The sequence below is a fragment of the Grammomys surdaster genome, unplaced genomic scaffold, assembly GCF_004785775.1.
Source record: "Grammomys surdaster isolate TR1022 unplaced genomic scaffold, NIH_TR_1.0 125956, whole genome shotgun sequence".
In the NCBI taxonomy this organism is placed as follows: Eukaryota; Metazoa; Chordata; class Mammalia; order Rodentia; family Muridae; genus Grammomys; species Grammomys surdaster.
This window is the reverse complement of record NW_021620775.1, coordinates 3,615,871-3,639,475: the sequence shown is the minus strand read 5'-3', so window position 1 is coordinate 3,639,475 and position 23,605 is coordinate 3,615,871. Positions and strand designations below refer to the sequence as shown.

Genomic DNA, 23,605 nt, shown 5'->3' with positions numbered 1-23,605 from the left:
GGAGTCTTCATACCAAGTATATACTTGCCACATCTCTGCTCTGCCCAGTGATAACAAGGAAACTGGTCCAGGAGATGCTCACCTTAGTCCTGGCTTTGTGCTTGAAAGGACACTTCTTACATTAAAAACAACTTTTAAATAAAAAGACACACCATATTCATTATATATAAAGTTAAATAATTCCATTGGATGTATTGGAAATATATAATGCTTTAATGTACATATATATAATGAAATTGCTACAGTGGCTAAGCCAATAAATATATCCATCATCACATTTAAGTTTTTTTTTTTTTGGTAAGAACATTCAAAGTCTGCTTTTAGCAAACTTCCAGTATACAATAGAATATTATAATTACCATCTATGTGCTTCATCGGAAATCCTTAATTTTATTCATCTGGCATAACTATAAGTATTTATTCTTAAGCCTACTCATCTCCATCACTGCCCACCCCAACATACACCGCTGTTGAACTGAGAACACTACTCTGCTTTATGTTGTGTCCTTCACCTTCCCAAGACTCCACTGTGAGAGAGATCACTGAGCCCTTGTCTTTCTGTGCCTGGCTTATTTTACTTACCATGATGTCCTCTTCTTCTTCATCCACTTTGTTTCAAACATCCATATCTTTATAAGGTTGACTAATATGTCATCATTTATGATATTTATAATGTGCATGATGCATATGTACATACAGGTACAGAAGGCAATAATGAAAATACCTTATCGTTTCTTTTTCTCTTCTTCTGTCAAAGGTCATTCAGGTTGTTTTCTCATCCTCTACTGTTAATAACACTAAGCTTTCTAATATAAAGTCATAATGTCTCTCTAGCTTTGTGATTAAAAGCCAATATGCAATAAGTAAGATGGATTCACCTTTAAAATATTCATGCATGTAAATATTTGCATCACCTAAACTGAGAAGATTCTCTTATTAGCCTTCTTATTTAAGGTGGGGCTATCTACTGAATGCTATTCATAAACATTTATAGTCCAAGTCACTTAGGGCAAAAACCTTCCTATTTGAAAGAGCTTATCAAGTCATCTTAAAATGTAAATTATAGTAGAACATATCTATGTACTTGTTCACATTATCTTCTTCCAATAGATTTTTAACTTGATTCTCAAAAGATGGCATGTTTCTCTATGCCTATAATAATCTGTATAATGCCCAAACAAGATTGAATATAGGAAAAAAGCTACAGTCTGCAGTGACTTCACACTCTTTTCTTCAATAGTCTTCAATCTTCATCATTCTCATATAATGTTGTACTATTCTACACTAACTCAATATTCCCTGAAATTGAAACCTTCTGACTTGCATACATATAGCACCCAGTATAGTGCCTGAGTCAAGATAAATAATTTTCCACTGCTGGAGAATAAAAGAAGGAGAAGGAGGAGGAGGAGGAGGAGGAGGAGGAGGAGGAGGAGGAGGAGGAGGAGAAAGAGGAGGAGAAAGAGGAGGAGCATGGCACATGGCTGGGGAAGCTAGGGAGCAGAGGGCAGCAAACACACTTCAAGTGCTGTAGACATGCGGCGAATCCTCACATGGCATTTCCATGTTAATACACTGACTCCGTTTAAATTCACAGCCCTCTCAGATACAGCAGAAATATCAAGTGGGTAGACTCTACTGGTCCCTTTCCAGTACTCAGAGATTAAGCTTTGGCGTTTTCTTTTAAAAGAATTCCTTTAACTTATGGAAAGTGTATCTGATGGGCCTAGGATTGACAGGACTTTTAGTCTAATATTTATACCTAATGATATCCTTAAATTAAAAAGTAAAAAGAAAAAGAAAGTCACCAGCTAGACTAGAAAAACAAATCCTGGGCCATTCTTGTTTAGCTCACTTTGCATTCCCACTGATGCCAGAGGGCATGTAAGACAAAGTTAAGGTCACGTCCATTCCTTGGCTGAAGCCTGAAGACACCAGGTTGGGCACAGATAACTCAAGGCCAACTAGGGGCAATTCCCTTCCTCTATGTCCTCTCTGATTTATTCATACAGAATTAACTAATGAACAAAAACAATGGGGAATGAATCTCCCTATGTATTTTCCAGTATAGCATAGAGATAACAGACTGTTTAGTGTACTGTTACCCCAACTCCTCTCCCCAGCCTCAGAGCGAAGGTGGGTGCTCACCACCACTTTCAGTACAGAACCAAGATCCCAGAGAGAAACAGGAATTCAGATTTTCTCACTACAACCCCGGGTCTATATACATACATAAAGATCTTTATACATAATTGCTTACAGCATTTTTATTCCAGATATTTAATCAGTAAGTTTTTTTTTAATGTTTCTACTATATCCTCATTTGTACCCCCATGAAGCCCAGGTCCCAGTGAGCCTCACCTAGTCACTTTGTGAAGAGTCCCTAATGTCCAGGCTGATTTTCAAAGAATGTTAAAGCTAACTGTGGAAGTAACAGAGGGGTGGTTAAGGGAAGCAGCTGAACAAAAAATTAAAGGCAGGTCTTGCCCAGGGACTTGTGCACATACAGTAAGAAGCCTTTACTTTTATACTGATTTCTTGTCCTAGTTGTGAGCGGAGGATCAGAAAGGACGCCGGAACAGCCCACAGGAAGTAGGCATTCTGGACTATCTCCTGGAATGAGTGTTAGTTGGCCCTGGCTACAAGAAACAGGAATTGTCTTAGTTGGTGCTGGTCATAGGTCCTGACAATTTTTACTTTAGAGCCACTAAGGTTGAGGATGCATTGAAAGGCAAAGCTGACCTTGGTTTGCACAATGGTATTCAAACCTGAGTTCCCAGAAACTAACACATCCAGCTCCTACCAAGGGACTTGAAGCCACTGGGGAGCAGATGGAAGAGCCGGGGAAACAAAGAATCTCATCTCTCCTCACTATACAGGATGTGCATAAAGAAGAAGGTCTTTTTGTTTCTCATTTTAATATACGTATATAAATTACTATTACCTATATCCAGGAAAGACTTCATGCCCCACCTAATTGACTATATCCAAGGATCAGAGGACAACAGGATCCATTATTTAAAGAGCTGCAGCTCTTTAATTGAGCTGCACAAAAAAAATAACTTTTAAAAGAGAAAGGGGACATGGAAGCATGTGAGTTACATATGTGTCATCATGAGTCTTTATAACTGCTGCCTAGTGAAGATCACTATAAAATCAAGCCACATTGTTAGATATAAAGTGGCCTCCCCCATTAACTTTCTATTGAATGTTTAGTTTGTGTCAACTCACTGGGATTAAAAAAAAGAGGAAAGAAATAATTTTTGCCCTCATGAAATCCATAGCTGAAGAAAGAGAGGGTGACCCAAGAGATGGAGTGATGGTCTCTCAATGTGACAGAAGACAACAAAGCAGACTAGGATGAAGAAAAACGCTTTTGAGAAAAGTGCAACCTAAGTATTTGTGTCTATAAGGAATTCATACATGTTGAGAAGATGTAAGATTTCACTGGGGTTCTTGGGCTCTGCTCATAACCCATAACTCATTGTTAGTGTTATGTTCCTGATGAAAAAGTGACCATTGGATGGTGTGCCCTTCATACAGGATTTACTATTGATGCAGTTATGCAATTTAACAGAATACAGCACACTCTTTAAGTATTCAGAGAAGACATCTTTCTCTGCCTTGCTATGTATATGTGTATGTGTATGTATACAATGTATACGTACATTTCTGTATATGTATATATGACTGCTGTGTACTTTCAAGACACTGTAAACATGGGAACATCTGGAAAAGGATGTTGTAAAGTGCCTCATCTGAACTTGTGGGAAACTGGCCCCAGAATTTGCAGCGTGGATTTAAACTCAATCAACATGAACCCATACAAGTGAAAACAGCTCTGCTCTTTAGGTTTAAAACTGTGACCCTTTGACCTTTCCAAATGAAATAGTAGTGAGGACTCTCTAGTAGACATGAGCCACTCTCTTCCGGTGTGGTGGGAGTTCGAATCTCTACACCTACATGCAGAACACACACAGGCTTCATCTAAAATGTCATTCTTCAACTTTCAGAGGTTCTTAAAATTAGTACTTCTAGATTTCTAAGGCTCATAGTCATGAATTAGAATTTTTAATCATATTAATAGACAGCTGGGCATGAGAACGGAGGCTTGCTATGCTTAGTGAAAAGAACACTAGTATAGGAATTTAAAAATCTGAGTCAAACTTTGCCCTTGTTTCAGATGGGCCAGGTAAAACATAAACTCTAAAATCACCCCCAAATTTCTCCTGGTCATAAACAGTATGACGATGCTAGGAAGTTAATAACTCACCTGATTTCAAGTTGACAAGAAGGTTTTATGGGAAAGGATAGCTTTAATAATAAAGTGGAAACATATTTCCAAACATGAATTTTGAAGTCAGGTTTAATCTCTGCCCCCTACAGAGCTGCTAATATATGTTAGTATTCTATGATGGTATTTGCTATGGTATATTGCTTGCTAATACCTAGCAGTATGTGTAGCTCAGAGTAGGTATTTAACTGTTGGCTATCATGAAGAATGGATGAGTGTATCACAGCAACTTTAAAAACTTATCTGGAGCCAGTGTGATGACTCAGACCTATAGATCCAATAGCACATAGGCTAGAGCAGGGTCAATCTTAGGTACATAATGAATTCCATGCTAGCCTGGGCTACAGTTGAGACCCTGGCTTAAAAAGGGAGGTAGAGGATTGGAGGTAACATGAAATCCTGTTCCATACCACTAAATCATCATGGAAATTCAAATAAAAAATACAGTAAGATGTTAACTCACCACTGTAGAAATGCCTATTAAGAAAAAGCCCAACAATAACAAGCTCTGATCAGGATACTGGAAACAAAAAAGCAATACAGTGTTAATGACGATATGAATGAATATGCCCATTATGGAATCGGCATTTCTTCAAAGATAAAAAGATGGAATTACCATAAGACACTTCATTCCAATGACCAAGTAAACGACGATAATTCTCAGGCATTAGAGTGAGATCCTGACAATTCTGACAACATGGAAGGGACTAGAAACTGTGATGTTAAATACAGTAAGTCAGGTACGTGTACCACGTGGTTGTATTCATATGTGTACCCTAAAGCATTGGCCTCATCAAAGATGAAAATGTGGTTGCTACCTTAGCCTGGGAAGAAAGGGAGCAGAGAAAGGATGGGGGATGGCTAATCATAGAGTACTAAGCCACAGGTACGAATAAGAGGTCCCAGCATGCCTGTATGGAAGGACAGCTAGAGAAAGTACTGGTATTTTGTACGTTTCAGACACTAGGAGGGTATTAAAACTCTTAATCATGTGGAAGTGATGCTGGAGGACATAAGTATGCTTGACTTCAAGGCTAAAAGTGTTTAAAAACACAACGTGGTACATCAGTAATCTGTATTAGTTTATGGCTATGTGTATCAGTTTAAATAAATTTTAAAACTTCAGAAAAGCTTTGCGTAGTTTTTGAACACTATATGGAGATGATCTTGGAGACTGTTTTAAGCCCATAAGTCACATAAGCTGATTTTTCTCATAGGAGGATGAACCACCATGGTGGCTGACAACTTAGATCGCTTTAGGAAAACTGAAGGAGTCACGTGGGACACAGTAAATCCACCGAGAGGCACGTGCAGGACTTCTTAAGCTGAGATGATCTTCTGTGGGATTTTTCGGTATCCTTTCAAAAGTAAAGGAATTCTAAGGAAATATGAAGGCTTGAGCATAGAGTTTTTGCCCACACACTGAACTATAGTTGAAGAGTTTATGCACATGTGGGTGAGCATGTGTGCATTATAGAATTTTAATGATAGCAAAAAGGAGAAAGGCTAACAATAATAAAACAGAAGTGACTAAAACCAGTTGGCACAGACAGGAAGAGTACAACAGACATCTCCCCCCCCCCCAAAAAAAAACCCTGTTCCCTGAGTCTGCAGTGGGGAATGCTTTCAGACTCTGGGTGGTGGGGGAGCGATGTTTGTCTAGGAGCATGGTGAAGGGGAAAAGGGAAGAGTTCTGCATTTGTGAAAATGCTTGGTTTTAAGATGGTGAGAGGACACATGAAGCCTTTTCTGAAATGTTGCACTGGTGTAACCATCTCCTGATCCCAGCATGAGAGTGGGGATTCTTTTTCATGGTGATGAGAGCAGAAACTCTCTGCATAGGGGGCAAAGTGAGCTGCACAATGGAATCAAGGAGTCTCAGTGAGCACCTACATGGTGATTGCTGAAACCTGTGTGGCCCGGCAGCATCTAGGCAGAGAGGTAGTGTTCTTGGGTAGTCTCTTAATCATTGTCCTACTATACACAGACACTGATACTGCACAGACTACACAGTAAACACCCCAGAAAGATCACTTACAACTAACGCCATTGCTGACAAACCCCACTGTGCACAGATACCATTTTGCCCCCACAACCACTCTTTAAACATGAACAACCAAACACATATAAAAAACACCTGCAGAAAGTCACTATCAAGAAAGATACAAATCAAAACAAATAAGCACTTAGTAGAAACAGAGTCTGTGGAAGGTTATGGTAAAGTACATTTTCATGATTTCTCATCAAAGGCCTGTGAAATAAGATAGCCAAATACAAAATCAAACAACTGAAAAATGTGGGGACCTCAGGGGATAAAAACCTTATCAAAGACAAAACCAAGCAGAATAAAAACATGATATTTGCAGATAACTACAATTCTTACACCTTATCTAAGAAACTTCACTTTGCAACAGGAAGAGACCATTCAAAAAAACTTCAATCAATTAAAGTGAAATTATGAGGCCCAGTCCCCACCAACATATCTACAATACCTCCTGTGTCTAAGGATCAAGGACTGCTGGGGAAGAGGGAGTGGAACGGCTGTAAGAGTCAGAGCATCAGGAAGTCTGCTGGCTGATTCTGTCTCTTAGGAATATCAAAAGGTCTCGCCAACACAACTGCCCAGACATGAGCAAGGACAACAGGCATGCTAACATGTTAGGGGAAAACTCAGGGAGGAGGGATCAACCCTCAACAGAGAACTACAGACAACTAAGGGATGCTCAGAGTAGGAGAAATACTCCTCCCCATGGAAATGTACGCCAACTGTTGTCCAATACCAAATTGTCAACCTTAAAACACATATGCAAGTGACATTATACAGACTAGCAGGTTGTATTTATATATTTAGGAACACACACACACTAATAATAACAAAAACAATTAAAGAAAAAGAGGCCGTGTATATGAAAGTGTAGGCTGGTGCTGGAGGAATTTGAAGGGAGAGAAGGGGAGAAAAAATGACATTACTGTATTATAATCTCAAAGAATAAAAAGTTATATAAAATAAATATCAACACATCAATCTAGAAAGTAAAAAAATCAAAGGAGACAGAGAATAGAAGTTATGATATCTATATCACAAGTGTTGATGAAAAGGTTTTGAGAAGGTAAAGATTGACAAATATCTCCTAGAATTAAGCAACATGACTGTCCACATTAAGAACCCAATATTATAGGGAAAAAAAACTCAAGAAAATAATTAGTAAAATTTTCAGAACTTTGAGGATAAAGAAAGTAAAAATTGGGTTTGTACTAAAAAATAATAAATCAGAATCCCATAAGATCAGAAGAACCAAACTGATGGAAAAGCAACAAGGTAGTTGTGCCACTTAAATTCTGAAGGTTAGAACTCTCTATCTGTCAAATGATCATCCGTATCATATGGGAGGAATGAAAATGTTTCCGGGAATGTAGTCACATAGTTATCTACTATGGATCCTGTCTTCAGGAAGCTAGCAGGAAACCTGTTTCATGAAAGTTGAGGAAGTGATGTAGTATAATTCAGATGACACAGAGAAACAGGGTCCAAGCAAAGGAACCTGCAGAGGTTTCTCGGGGCACTAGTAAGGAGGCTCTCAGGGCCCAAGCAATGCACAGGGAAGAGGAGAAGAGTTCTTGTGGAGAGAAGGTCTTGCAAATGAGGTGTTCAGAGGATAACCTTGATCTGCATCTCAATGTCTGGAAGTGAGAATCAGACAACTGGCAGGAAATTAAACAGTGTGCAATACGGAGACGTTAGAGCCCACTGAAAACAAGTCAATTAGTGAAGTCATAAAAAAAATCTTAAGACAAACAGAAAAGCCATCATAGTTCCATTTATCTTAGCCATGAAGAGAATTTACTTACATAATCATAAAAAAGTTGCTAGTAAATGCCTACCTAGCCAAAATTATATTGAAAGCCCTAGGAGATAAAAGCATGGGCCCATTGCATTCTGGGATGGGAATGTGGAAATCTTTAGGAGCAAATATTGTTGACATTATGGATGCAAGCATGAAATAGTTCAAAGTGATGAAGAAAAACGAGAGAAGGGACATGGAACTAACTGCCACTGAGAAGCACCCCCACTATAGCTGTAGCAAGAAGAGTAAGCAAATGAAGAAAAGTCACACACAAGGGATCATTTCTACACTCACTGGTCATTTCTGAAGGCCAAGTGTCCCAGGAGGCGGCCATGTGTCCAGGACAGCCGCCTTCTCTTCTCAGACTTGAATCAATGGTCAATGAAGGTCAAAAGACCTTTGCCTAGAGAAAAGATCAAGCTGTCCTTGCCACATGTCTAACCACTCCTTAGAGTTCCCAGCTGAATATCAGCTGCTGATCATCATTTGGAAAACTTTGTTCATAAGCCTTTCACCAGCCAGTCAGATAATACAAGGCACCCTCCCGGGTCTCACCCAATGAATATGGCCATTTGGTTTGGCAGGGCAGAGTCTGTCATCTTGGAGTGGATATATGGCTTTGATATCAAAGCCATACATTTGCAGAGTGACTCATGATAACTTATAATGAAAGATGATGATTACCAGTTTATGAATGGAGTTCATTAAACCAGCCAGGGTTGTGGGTGCTGCTCGGTGGTAGACTATGAGCCTAACCTTGCTAAAGACTCTGGGCTCATCCTCAGCAAAAAGGTTTTAAATATTAAGCAAGTGTGAATTCATCAGACTCAACCAAAGTCCAAGGCTGTAACTTTGAACCAAAGCTTATGAGGCAATTTTGAGATGTACAGTATTTAAAATAAATAACAGTGCTTTACTGATTGACTTCTATATAGGAATCAATATTCTAAGCACTTGCAATATCTAATTTAATCTTCAAAGCAGGTCAATAAATAGGCACTAATATTAGCTGGTATTTTTATCTCCATAATATGGATAGGGAAATCTAAAATAGTGAGGTTAAGAATCTTGACCAATGTTGTCGGCTACAATGCTAGCATATAAAATCCAAGACTAGTCAGGCTCAGAAATTGCCTTGTTGGCTTCTCATTCTTCTTTAAATAAAGGTCTTGTGAATAGTCAAACATACTGTTGTGACTGAGACTGAACACAAACATCCAAAAAACTCTTCATACATTAAAGAACAGCAGAATGTGATATAACATAACTGCAACATCTGGGGATATTAGTCATTACAAGTATTTACAAGTATATTACTTCTGTGTTTAATCCTGAAACTTTCCTAATTATTCACAGATATTAAGAGAGTAATTCTTTTATTCTTGATACACTCTGAAAGACTGATTGGGCATTTTTCAATCAGCAGCAGCAGCAGCAGCCCATAAATTTCCATGCAAGTACTTCTGTAAGTCAAGAGTCAATAGTGTATAGAAGGGCAGCAGGAACATGTCGCAACACTGATTAGTAGAACTTACAGAGGGTAACAGTAGGTTGTAGCATTTCTGCCGGCCATGCTAATGTACTCATAGGTATGTTTTGCTCTGTGAAGCAGACATGTTCTTTAAAATCTACTGAATAATTGAAGCTTTATGATCTAAAATCCCCAGGGAATCTAATTTTTTTAAAGATGATTACATTAATTTTTTGGAAAGGTGAATGAAATCGCCACCTGCACTACATAATTTGTAACAAAATTCCACAATTTCCCTCCAATCTTCACAGTTCATCGTTCCTGCATCGTGTTCCCATTTCTGTACATCCTGAAGGTGAGACATCTACGTCTTCACCACTGGGTTCAGCCCCTGGAAGAGTACTCAGCACCAGCACTGACATCTGATTGGCGAATGAATCAGCCAGTCGTTTACATTTCCCCGGTTGTTGTCAGTGCAGTTAAGTCCCTTCTACAGTCGCCTCTACTGCCCCTTTGTCCTGGGACGCTCTTCCAATGTCTAGCTTCCTATAAATGCCAACCTCTTTCCGTATTTGGACTTTTTCCTCTGCATTTGTACACATTCTATCTCTATTATGTGGTGCAATAACAGATGACACAAACCTTATTTTAGTCATTACTTTCAGAACAATCTATACAGAAGCTATATTGGTAAAAAGTAAATTTAGAATTTAAATTTTTACATGCATCTCTAGCAGTCGGTTCTTTGTGAGTTTGTGTTTGCCCGTATCTTCCACTGCTGGTTTGAAAAGTGTTTCTCAGATGAAATAATTTGTTATCTTTCATTGCGGATCCCAACGATATTCAGAGCATATGGCAAAAATGGTAGATGAGTGGTCATCAAGACCACATCTTTTAATTAATTAATTAATTGATTAATATGCATAGTTGTGGGTTACTGTGGTTTACTTCCAAGATATTAAGCTATTTCCTCTTTTAAGCTATGCACGGCCTCCAACATGAGAATGCTACACCAATCCCTCATCCCTGAATAATCAGAACAATACACATCGATTTCTAGAGTCAAATCTAAGCACGAGTCAGTATTAGCATAGGTTTTCTGCACCAGTTCTCAGAAAGCAATCTGAAGATTAACAGCAGAGTGTACTCTGAGAAGTTCATAGAAGAGCATCCTCCAAGGTACCACCACAGACCACATAATCAGGCACTCTGGGTGTGGAGTCCAGCAATTGTGCCCTTGACCTAACCAAAGATGTAAACACTTTTGCTAAAATAGTCAGATTTGTTCTTCTGAGGAAGCTGAACTTCATTAAGATCAGACAGTGAGAACAAGGTAAAAAAACATTCCAATCCAAATCTCAATTGTTTACCAACTAATGTCAGTACTGTTTGCTTTTATAGTATTATTTAAACCAAATGAGTTCTATTATATTACACTCCAGAGCTTCAAGGTACCCTAATATTCTTAACCAAAGGGAAGTGAATAAAGTGGAGTTAGGCAAGGTACTGACAAAAACTAACAGAAACAGCAAGGATCAACAGTCTAAAGAAGGGTATGGAGGGATGTAACCCTAATTAGACCATTGCAGCTGGTACCTAGGCAGGCAGAGGGTCAGTGATAAGGGATGGATGGATAGTGGCATGGAGATTAACAAAGGCTCCAACTGCCAACATCAGATGACGATCCCACCACACATCAGTCTTGTTCATCCACAGTGGTGCACATGATACCAGAGGACAGAACCACGTCTCGTCGATGCTGAGGGGTTACATGCTGCTGTGGGTCTTTGACCTCAAAGGAACAGATGATAGAAGTAACAGCAAGTGCGTGCCATCACTGACTTCTGGTTTTAGCTAGGCTCTTGATGGCTTTTCCTTATGGACCCAATTAATTTTGAAAGAAATCCTCAATGCAAATTAGAGGGGAAGACATGGAAATATATCTTGCCAGGATGAGAGGGCTTTAGAAGTTGCTAGTAGTATGTGTGGTGTCTAGTTTTGTGGTCTTCCTACCACATCAATGACTTTTCCTAACAAGCCAGGCAGCCATGGAGCATGAAGGTTAGAAGAAAATTACAGCACTCTTTTAATTCAGCCACTGGATTTGAAACAAACTTAAGGTATGCAAAAGCTCTAGGTCCCTTCCTCAACCCCAGCACAGACAGAAGTTCTCAATAACACTTCATGTATAGTTCTTCTTGGCTAGAGCTTATGAATACATATAACCACAAATACTCTATAACCACAAATACTCTTTTTTCTTAGCTACTATCATATCATCAGTACTTATGATCATAATTCATGTTCATAAACATGCCAATGGCTATTGACTATGTCGCTATCTTTCACCCTTACACCTGGTGCCCTGAAGGTAAGGAAAATCTCTATGTACTTCACTGGACTGATTTTTCTTTAATGGAGGAAAGGTGACTGTCATATCTGACTAGAGCAAAGTACGCCTAGGATTCTGTCGTGTTTGAGGTCACAGACTCTGAAGCTAGTTCACTACCCAATTGCATCATGGGTAAAAGTGTAAGTTATTTACCATCACTAAGCCTGAATTTCCCAGGCCCTACATTATGAATGATTTGAGATTTCTGTGAGGACTAAATGGGACAGCATGTAATAAAGCACAGTGCCTAATGCATAGGAACAGCTATAGAAAAGTGGTCATCTTTTCATATGTCCTCTAGTTGCCTGGCATGAACAAAGCATGAAGCCATGAGGACTGGAGAAAGAGATTTGGTGAAAATTTAACTAAATCTATTCAACCACTTATAACTGAGCCTGATGCTGACTGTACTGTGCTTTGACTAAGTAAACTATCTAGAATATCAGATTAATAGAATATCTAAAGGAGAATAAAAATCCACTCATTGTTTAGTTACTATCCCAATAATTCCACCTTTTGCATATGTATGTTATTTGTCCATGATGTACTTACTGCTCAATATTGATATCTGGGCATATGCCCAAAAATACTGCTTTCATAGCTGCCATTATACCACAAATATACCTGATCATAATTCATATTTTTGAACATGTAAAAGCTGTTAAATAGTTTGCTTTCTTCTTTTACATAACTAGGAAATTCAGTTTAATTATTAATCCATTCTACCAGGTAAGATTCAGCTAGAAACAACAATAATTCTGTCTCAAAGGAGCAGCAAGAGAGCTGAGCATTGCAAGCAATACCTACTGCTTTCAATTGATATAAAGGCAAAAGAACTGAGTGTATTTGGTTTTGAATAATGTATTACTAATGATCGAAACTAAAGGAAAATCAAATCTCGCATCTATAACACCAGCAAGACACTCAGCACACAGAGTGCTTGGCATGGATATTACTTCTGCCTTTTCTCAGCGGAATGTGCTTGTTAGATCTGAAAGAGAGACGATATTATATCAACTTCACATATGACTGATATATAAATAAACCAATCTTAATTGTAAAAAGAATACATATGAGGATGCAAAAAAAGAAAGATGTTATGAAAACATAATGCTGCTGAGCAAAAGAAAAAAAAATGCTATCACATTAGCTAAAGTCAGGAAGGCGGGAGCCGCCAACCGTAATCATAAAACAAGCATCTACTCTTTTCTCTTCATAGCTCCGAAAATGCTCGTTCTCAGAATTCCTCAAATTCAAAGACTCCTGCCTCTCTCTTCCTTTGCTTCCCAGATGAAAAGTAAGGTGAAAGAAAGAAATGGCCACATAAAATTCACGCGACGAGTTGAGACATGAATATGGACTCACATCTAGACCGCCAAAGTCCAAGCCAGGGTCATTTCCATAGGTATCCAGTGCTATCCATCAATTCAAATTTACTGTCATACCACACACAAAGCTACGTGCTATGGCTCGATTCAAGAGATGTCCCCAGCAAGCTAGTGTCCTCAGCGGGTGGCAGTATTTGGGGATCTGTAGAGCCAGTAGGAGGTAGGGTTCACTGTGGGAGGGTACATCACTGCCATGAGTCCTTGAGGAGTATAACTCTCCCTGGCTCCAGATGAAATCTCCTTCCGGGACTGTGCCTGTCACTCACTGATCACACTCCTCCTGCCACAGATGATGTCGCTGTTGTTCCTCGTTTTGACTGACAGATTCTTCTAAAACTGTGAGCGAAAATAATGCCTTCCTTGCAAAAGCAGTTTCTGTAAGATATTTTGTTCTCATCAATACAAAAATAACTAATATTCCAAATGATAATTCCCACAGGTTTAGTGCTTTCTTCCATGGACCAATATCAACTGTCAACCTAGCTACAAGCCCAAAAATTCAATCTCGAAAACTGTTACATTAAAAAATAGGCTTAAGGCTAGGCATAGTGGCACATGCTTTTAATCTCAGTATGCTAGAGGTAGACGTCTCTGAGTTCACGTAGCCTGGGCTACACATGAGTTGTAGCCCAACCAGGGCTACAGTTAGAATTGGCTTTAAAAAAAAAATAAAAGCAGCAACAAAAGCTAGATCAACATTAGATCTGTAAAATCAATGTGGTTATTTGGACTAATATCCACTAAGCTTTATTTTCTGTAGAAAGCAAGAACAGGAATCAAAACAAAATATTAGTTTCTCTATAATATGAGAGTGAAGTGGGCAGAAAAAGGAGAGGAGAAGGAGAAGGAAAAAAGAAGAAGAGCAAAGAGGAGGAAGGAAGGAAAGAAGTGAGGGAGAGAGGGAGGGAAGGAGGGAGGGAGGGGAAAGGGATGGGATAGAGGACAAGGAGCGGCGAAGAAGTCAAGAAAGTTGGTTCAGAACACTGAGATTTAAAAGAATCCCCCCCTCCTCCCAAGGATCATTTATGGTATAAGTAGAGGAAACAGAACTTGAACACTACTTTCTTGTTTCATTAAAACACAGTACATTTGTTCTTCACCCCCAGCTACCAAACCCAATATAAAGCTTCTGCATCCTAGCCTAGTTTCAAAGCTCCAACTTGAGATGTCTAACACAACCATCCATTCTCAAAAGTGCTGTGCACTGATTCAGTCAACCCATCACCTGACACTGAGAGATGGGTGCTGAAGTTCCCAGAGCTGCCCTCTCTGCCTCCCCTTCTCTGGGGTTCTCCAGAGGGCACCTATGTTTACATCACAGCTTTGCTGATGTGAAATCCGTAGGTAAAATAATCCTCCAGGTCATCTTATTTTGCAGGCTCACAAATAAAGCATATTTGCAGAGTCTTTCTCTTTGAAACACAACAAATATTTCTCCTTTAAATCGTAGAGAAAGAACAACACAGAACTGAACTAAATTCAGTTTCAAGTGTCCTGGAAATGGTGAAGATATTTTGGAATGCAAGAAGAACCTTGGGAAAGGCTTTTAATTTTCCATATCTTCCTTCTCAATTAGAGCAACCATATAAAAAGTTTTGTAATTACTGCATTTTTACAATTTAGTATGTGAATGAAAATAAGAAAAAAAACAAACAAAAACTTTTTAATATGTTTTGAAGTCAGAAATATGTCTACATTTTCCAATTTCCATATAGCTGGAGGGAAATTTTCTCACGTTGCCTTGTACTGAGGTCTGTTTAGTCAGTTTGAACTCAGTGAGCATTTGAGGACCTGATACAAACCTGACTGCTGCTCATGGGTAATAACATAGTAGCAGAGGAGATTCTCGGGGTTCATTGCTTGTCATGGCTTCCTCTTCTTGCCTACTTCCTAAAGAAAACTCATTTGTATTTGGTGATCCTTTGAATGGTCTGTGAAAGCTTCTGGATTGTTTTTCCTGCTGTCCATCCCATTGGGCTGTTTCTTTGACTAACAGTGGAGAAGCAGAATGGAAAAACAGAGCACATTAGCACACATCTGTAGCACCAGCCATAGGGATGTTCAGACAGGAGCATCATGAGTTTGAGGCCAGCCTAAGTGACAAAGAGCAGCTTCCTTCATGTAGTGTAAAGTGACTTTTGATGAAATGTGCTCTTGGAGTCCCCGGTGGTGGTAAACACCCAGGCCACTTACACGCTGGTGAAAAGGGAAAAGATCTGTGAGAGAACAACAGGTGTCTTTGAGATTTCAACCAAGGTACCAGCAATTGCATCAACAGCAGTGAAGTAGCTTAACTTCTCTGGTAAGAATCCCACTTTTGCAAGGAGAGGAAGGGGGCTGTAAAATGAAAGTGGAGAGATGAGAAAACTCATGAGTCTGTAGGCATAGGTCCTAGGAAACCTATACCACGTCCTTCTGCAAGCAAAGGATGCTAATGAGTGACTGTCTCTCTCAGCTTCAGCTTCCTTTATTTTACATATTTATTTTCTCTCTCAAGCCTGTAGCAGAGGAATCAAATCGTTCCTTGATGGTATTTAACACTAAAAATATGATTTAAAAAAAAAACAAAGAAGAAGTACTACAGTATTCCTGATTAAACACACAGTTAGTTACTAGCTCTGGTGTCATAAGAGCCACCATGTGTCTTACGTGTCATACACCTAATTTCCTAAGTATTTCTTTAATAACTGAGTGCCCCTTACCCTGGGTACCCTGTGGCTGATATTTAAGAAACACTATTGATGAACAGAATTTACCCATTTGTACAGTGCGTCAAACCCATTCAATGCATTCTTGACCTGATATATTCCTACCTACTACCACCCCACAAACTGTTGCATAACTGCCTCACCACAAAATCTTCACATCAAGCTACTGCAATAGTAACTTTATAACAAATTCAGTTATCAGAAAAGTTCTTGTTGGAAATGTAACAGGCTATGGCCCAGTATTGGCACATCCTTAATTAAAGTGAGGCCCTGGGTTCTATCCCAAACACCTATATAAATGCATGGAGTTTGTTAAGTGAATAAGTAAATCAAGTAGAATGTGGACAAAAGTAGCCCCTTGGCTAAAGTAAAGCCTTTGTGAATGTCAATGCAGGTTGCTTTCTAAGTATCTATGCACTTTCCTTGCTCCTACCTCTACAAAGACAAATTGTACTTTGTAATTCTGATATTGTGGTATGGAGGTGGGAATGAGTAGGAGGAGCCTTGGTTTAGAGAGAAACAGCCTAACTTTTTGATACTCAATTTTGTCTATGAGATGAAGTCAAAACATGTAATCATGGAGCTTTAAAGCAGATAGTATACAAAGACCTTTGTGAAACCACAAAACGCCTCGTGGTGTTATTTATAGTTCTTAATGTGCAGTACATTCAGAAACTGTCAGTAACTAATGCAATAAACCACTATTGGTCACTTAGTGGGCACAAAATGTCTATTTAAAGACAGAGAGATGCCTCATAAGGTATAGGTACTTGCCACCGAGCCTGACAGGTTGTCCTCTAACCTATACACATACCATAGCATACATGTGAATGCTCATAACAAATGTATATACACAAACACAATAACACCAATATAATAAAGCCAGAACTTGCTGAGGATAACAAGTCTGCTAATAACTGCTTAGGTCAGACAATCCATTCCCAGCTAGGCAGCTGGTCAGCTGGAATTGCTTTCAGGGGAGATGCATAGTTGGTGTTCACATGTTCTCCCACACAGTGATTTATCTTTTGAAGAAACCAAGGTAGAAACCAAAGAAAGGCATTACTGCTGTAGAACACTCTGTCTTCTCTCGGGGTCTCTAATTATACTAGAATTCCATATTAGCCTCCTGAGTAACTACGAGGACTTGAAGAGATGAATGGAACAGAAGTGTTTCTAAAATAAATGACCCAGGGCCTGCTTGTGAACCCCAGCTCCAAACCCAGAGAACGGGAGTCAGGATGCACATCTCCACCCTGCGCTGAACCATATTCCTGGAGCAACATGACAATTCAGCACGCATTTAAATCAGATGAACCAAACCCTCTATAATGTTTAAAAATCTTGAGACCCAGAAAGGCAAAGAGAGTTGTTCAAAGTTAACACCATTAGAACTGGGCAAGAAGCTGTGTATGCTGCACCCAGCACCCATTCCACTGCATTATGTATTAGATCTGGCTTCTCCACTACAGTGGTCTTCTCTGGTTGTTATTGTTGTTTAACAAAGAAGCAATTTTCATAAAATTACTGCTCAGTTCTGCTAAGCTAATGACTACAAAAAGCATTTTCTTTCTTCTCCAGAGAGCATGAGCAAGTCTCTGTAGGGAACACAAGTTGGTTTCCGGCCTTCTCTGTCCTGGAATCAAACTGATGTTTTGCGGTGCCTTTGCAATATGATAAACTTTTTCTCTCCCAAGTGTAAATCATGCCAACACATGAAAATGTTGCTAAGGACTATTGTCTGTTCTGTTCAGCATGTGCAATCAATTCAGCATGTAAATGTACCTACTATAAAAGGCAATACATGTTTCCTGAGGTGGACTCCAGAGTTCCTGCTGAAATGTTAAGAGGCTAAAATTATGCCCTCAAGAAGGTTAATCAATACAGTAGCAAAGACATGGGGTAGGAGAGTAGAGTGGTTAAGATCAAGGATTACATCTTAGTTTTTGTTACTTAATCAGAGTCTCAAGTAGACCAGGCTGGCCCCAAACTAACTATCTTGTAGAGGCTATCTCCGACTCCTAATTCTCTGGGCACTGGAGTTACAGCCATGAGCTACTACATTTTGCTTAGTTTTCTTTTAGATTTTCTGAACTAAGCATGCTGACCACAAAGTAGGTACTCATTAATTATTTATTTAAATAAAGATCATTCCATTGATGGTGTAAGAAATGCAACATACGAAAGACAAACAGGCATTTCAGCTGTGCAGAACACTATATTCAAATAGCCACACAGAGGTCAGGAAAGACAGTTGCAGAACGCTGAACTGAAAGACAGTTCAGAGAGCTGAACACAGATGCAATACAATAGAAGTGACCTGTGTTCCGCTAAGATGCGTGCCGCTTAGACGGCGCAGTACCTACTGTGGACGAACAGTGCTATCTTAGCGGGAGTTCTCGGTCAACTTAGAGAATAAATGCTTGAGGATAATTGGGAGCCGAAAGTAAATGGCTAGAGTAAGAACAGCAAGGATTCCTAAAAGTAAGTTTGTTTGGGATTCAAACAACAAGGCAGAGACTTTCTTTTCAACTTTTTCCCAGAGCAAACAGGGGTCTGGGACCTGAGCACATAATCAGTCTCCACAAAGAATAGATGATCTTTCCCAAGGCTTCCCCACTACACTGTCTTGCGTACAGTCCTTTCAGCTACAATCTGCTGCCTACAATTTAGACAAGTGTTTCTGAGACTTTAACATGCATACAAATGACCATGCAATTTTTCAGAAACCCAGGTGTGAAGTAATAAATCCAGAGAGAGCCAGAGACTTAGCAAGCATCTTTAAAAAGCTCTGAGGTGATGCCCATGTTCCTGAGCATCCAACAGAGGTGAGGCCTAGGATCAATACTTACTGGCTGGCTAGTAGCATCACTTGGAAGATGTGGGGGTTTGGATGAGAATAGCCCCCCTCCAGGCTTATATATTTGAATGCTTGGTCCACAGCTGGTGAAACTATCTGGGAAGGATTAGGAAGTGTGGCCTTGGAGGAGGTGTGTCACTGGGGGAGGTGGGCTTTAAGGTTTCAAAAGCCCGTGCCTCTCCTCTCTCTCTCTCTCTCTCTCTCTCTCTCTCTCTCTCTCTCTCTCTCTCTCTCTCTCTCAATGCTACCATGCTCCCTGCCCAGATAAGCATGAATTCACCCTCTGAAACCATAAGCATTTTCTTTTATAAGTTATGTTAGCATTGGTATCTCTTCACAACAATAGAAAAGTAACTAAGACAGAGTAGGGGTTTGGGGTTTTGTTTTTGTTTTTAAGAACTATACACAGATCCTTTCCTAAAACCAGGTAAACTCAAATCTCAAAGGATGCAGCCTAAAGATCTCTATGTAGAAAAATCACTATAGATGGCTTTTTTCTTAAGTTAGTTAACATGCATGAAGTTGAGAATCTATACAAAGCAAAGAGTGATACGGTCAGGAGAGGGAAAAACAGAGAAGAGAAACACAAAGTACCTTTAAATCATTGGTCCTGAAACTTTAGCCTGAACACAAGTTACCTAAACTTTTGTTGAAAATCAGTCTGTTTATTGGGCCTAGAGTAAAAATGAGCATCCCACCATTCTAAACGTGTCTGCAAACCACAGTTTATCATCCAGTGCACAAACGAGTGGCTCTCAAACACATCACACCTGAGACAGTGCACACGTCTTTGTTCCTATCCAACATTCTAATTAAGTATCTTGGATATGACCCTTCATGAGAAGGTTTATGAAGCATACAAAGTGGTTCTAGGGTGCAGAAAAGTTTCTGGACCACAAGTTTAAATATTAAACACTCTACATTATTTGAGAGTCTCTAGTCCATGGGGTCTGCAGGACACAATTTCTCCCAAAGTCACTCGAAACACATCAAACTCAGTCTTGGGGGCAATGTAATTATCATGGTCCACAAAGATCCTTGACACTAACTCAGAATTGAGCTGGTTTCCTCTTTATCTTCGATGACAGGAAGTGATGTAAAGTAGTAAGAAAGCAAGCTGAACTCATCTTGCCTGTGATCATCATGGTACTTACTGAGCTAGCTGGCTAGTCTGCTTTTCAAACAGTAAAGGGAATGTGAAGGTGGTCTGATGCTGGTGGCAGGATTCACATCTACACAGAGGCCACTGGAACAAGAGTCGGGTAAACTCTTGCACTGTCAACTGAATCATGTGACGACTCTTTAACTGTATCTAAAATTAATTCCAATAGAGAAAATGATAAGCAATGTACTTATTAATTGAGAATATCTTCTTAATGATTACATTTGAATCTACTGGGGGCAGGGCGTAAAAAATGAAATATGTTCCAATTAGAATGGAATGCAGACACAAGTGCTCATTAATATTCCCCCTCTAGAATAAAAATTTAGAGTTAGCTGCAGTTCTAATCATGCCACTTGCATTTACTTAGAAACTGTAAGGATTCATATCAGCGTGGTTGCTAATTGGACAACTCAGCTTTGTAAAGTCCAGAAATTAAAATTCATCAAGACTTGCTCCTTTGTTACAAGCAATTCTGAGTCCTCAGAAAAATGGCCACAATATTGGCTTATAGCGAGAGTTCTCATTGCCTTTATATCAGAGCTGTGAGCCACTGGATCATTGTTGTCTAACTTAACATAGAACTTTTGGCCCAGTTCCTCTCAGGTCTATTTCTGAAATTCTGTCTCCCTTCTGAACTCCCCAGACTGACAGCATGGCTGGAACTCTATGGTTATTATTAGGACTTATAAACCACCTGGAACTCTGAGAAGCAGGCAGCGTTCTTTATAAGCAATAAAAGAAAATACAAAATATTGCTGAGAGATACACTCTCATTTTATGATGGACCAATAATTGCTGTATAAATTCAAGGCAAATGTTACCAAGAACCACTGCCAAATAACCAGATTTAGTGGCCAAATACCAGGTGTCGTCTAAGCAGAAAAACAGTTTTTCATAGTAAAATGATACTCTCTGTTGTTAATCTCATGTCCAAGAAATGTTTAACTAACTAAAACATTAAATTAATTTATGATTTAAGAAAGATGGCATTTTTGCGTTTAAGTAGATTCTGTAATACACTATGTATATTAAGAGGCATGGGTTTTCTCTATTTGCATATTATTATCAGACAAGGAAGTGCCCACCAATGTTTCACAAAAATAATTTGCCCAATCTCAAAGCTACCGGATACTCTTTCTCCACATGATTTCAGATCCTCCTTCAGTGCCAGTGCTTACCTAGGTACAATTACAATCAACCTACTAATTAAATACTCAAAATAACCTTACTAAGCAGACAGCTGCTATCATCAACACTCTAGTTTTATTAATCATACCAGGAATAGGTAGCTCAACACCACTCCCTGAGCCTTAAGTACATTGCCACAGTGACTGACATTCCGGTTAAAAATAAAACCTTGCTTCAAATATAGCTTCTTCCAGTTCTGGGTAATGAATATATAGTTTCATAAAAGTTGACATCATTTCTCTGATTTCACCAAAATTAAATACATTCTGTATTCCTACTGGGTATCTGGCCCCATCATCACTCAAGGTACTCACAACCTAGTGGGCATTTTAAGGAAGGGAAGAGACCTGTTCGTGTGGGGTTACGTCCAAATGACACCCAAACTTGCAATTCTAATGGTTGTTTTGTTTATATGCATTAGATACGCCATCCAGAAGTTGATCCCCACAGTTCATGAAGCAGTTGGTGGGTGTTAAATTTTCAGATTTGCTTATGAGGAGAATTTAAATATATACATGTCCAAAACTAGTGAACGCAACGCGCTCAAAGAGCCAAGCGATACTTCTGTACCCTGATCTTCTTAGAGGTCAGTTCCTGTGCACGCTGTTTCAGATAGATCCGATTTTTCATCTGATACCCATTCAAAATGCAGTCGGATGCCATACACACCCAGAAACACCATGTTTGTAGGGTGGGGTGAAGAAATTCAAACATTTTAGCAATGCATTATTGGAGATCAGCTATAAATACGCCTGTCAGCATATCCTAAAGCCAACAAAATATGTGTATTCCAGTCCATCATTATACAAGAAAGAAATCGCTTTACTAACACATCTTTCCTCCCCCTCCATTTTGGGAGGGAGTCTCCTCCCCCCCCCAAAAAAAAACTCATCCCACTTCACTACGCAACTGACGGGAGTATTAACACTGGCTTCCACTCTGTGGGAGTTAGTGGCCTTCTTGCCACATTCCTGCTGCTGCAATGGACATAGCATCTCCTCCTCCTATCGACCTAGTGTGATGCTCCTCCCGCTCCGGAGCACTGCAGTCCCCTAGCCGAGGGCTGCCCTGGCCACACGCACATGCAGCGGGAAGTGCCCCGGTGGGGACAGCCACATACCTTTGCTCTCCATTTCGGTCCCTTTAGAGTGCTTGGAAGTTCAATGGAAGTTGGCAGGAAGATGTGGGCCCGCTTCAGATCCCCAAATCTGGAAAGCCAATCTGATGCTTTCGCCCGTACTTCCTTCTTTCCCTTCAGGCTTCCTGAAAGATGGGATTTCTTAAACCTTGAAGCTGCGATCAGCCACCAAAGGACACTTAGCAGCAGCAGCAGCAGCAGATTTGCCTCTACAGGGGTTAGGTTGCGATGCATATCTGATACTGAAAAGCATGCACAGGCCCGCTCAGAATTGTATTTTTTTTTTTTTATTTATTTTTTTACCTGAGTCTGGAAGCTGCAAGCAGGAGCTGTCCTCGGAGCGTGGTGCTGCAGGTGTAGTGACAGATCATCCCACTTTGCTCTGGATGTACAGCAGATTTGCATGGGCGCTGGCACGCATGCGCAGGGCGTCCCCCTCCCTTTTTCACCGCCTCCCGCTCCCCCGCCCGCCCTGGCTTCTCTCCCCAATACGGTCCCCTGTATCCCAGCCCGAAAGCAGTAGCATTCGGTCACAGGAAAGCGCTGCTAAAAATAAACGCCGGACCGGATTTTCTCCTGCAAACTAGAGAATGGATTGGACTGGAACGGTGCATCAATCCCATCCGATTTTCCAGGACTGCTTACTGAAGCCCTCGAAGAGGCCGGGATGTCTAAGCTGAGCGTACTGCCTTCCCCAAGGCAGAGGGATTTACGAATCCTGCCTAGTGGACATGATGTGGGCTCCTCGTGGTTGCCGCAGTAACTTCCCAGGTGTCTGCTCTGCTTCTCTCCCTACAGGCTTCCCAGGTCGCCCCTCTCCATCCCTGTGCTTGTTTGTTTTTCTTCTCGGGTGGAGCGGCAGGAGCCAGGGACCGTGATAGTTTAGCATCCTCCCCTTTCTATACCATCCAGACTGGGTGTCCCCTTTGGCGTCCACCCTAGCACTGTTCCGTGGAGGCTCCACGGTTTCTGAAGTTCTTCAAACAAAGCGCCTGGTCCGGGGTGTTCAGAGGCGCTCTGTTTACCTTCTTTTCAACATCTACCAAGAAAGAAAGTCCATAATGGTGGGAAGGCACCTTATAGATGTAACTATATATTTCGAAATGGAGAAATGTCCTCCTCACCCCCTTTTTTTTAAGTGCCAAGGCAATCATTT

General features: G+C 40.1%; 1 protein-coding gene across 1 annotated transcript in view; it reads right to left on the bottom strand.

The window, feature by feature from the left end:
• The window catches only part of Fgf12 (fibroblast growth factor 12), a 561,692-nt gene extending 538,842 nt beyond the window's left edge, over nucleotides 1-22,850 (bottom strand). The window contains exons 1-2 of the mRNA XM_028753766.1: nucleotides 22,753-22,850; nucleotides 22,432-22,574 (exon numbers count right to left, since the gene is read on the bottom strand). Of these exons, the coding sequence (XP_028609599.1) occupies nucleotides 22,432-22,444 (13 nt within the window). The 5' untranslated portion in view covers nucleotides 22,445-22,574; nucleotides 22,753-22,850. The remainder of the gene's footprint in view (nucleotides 1-22,431; nucleotides 22,575-22,752) is intronic.
• Nucleotides 22,851-23,605: the final 755 nt, after the last annotated feature.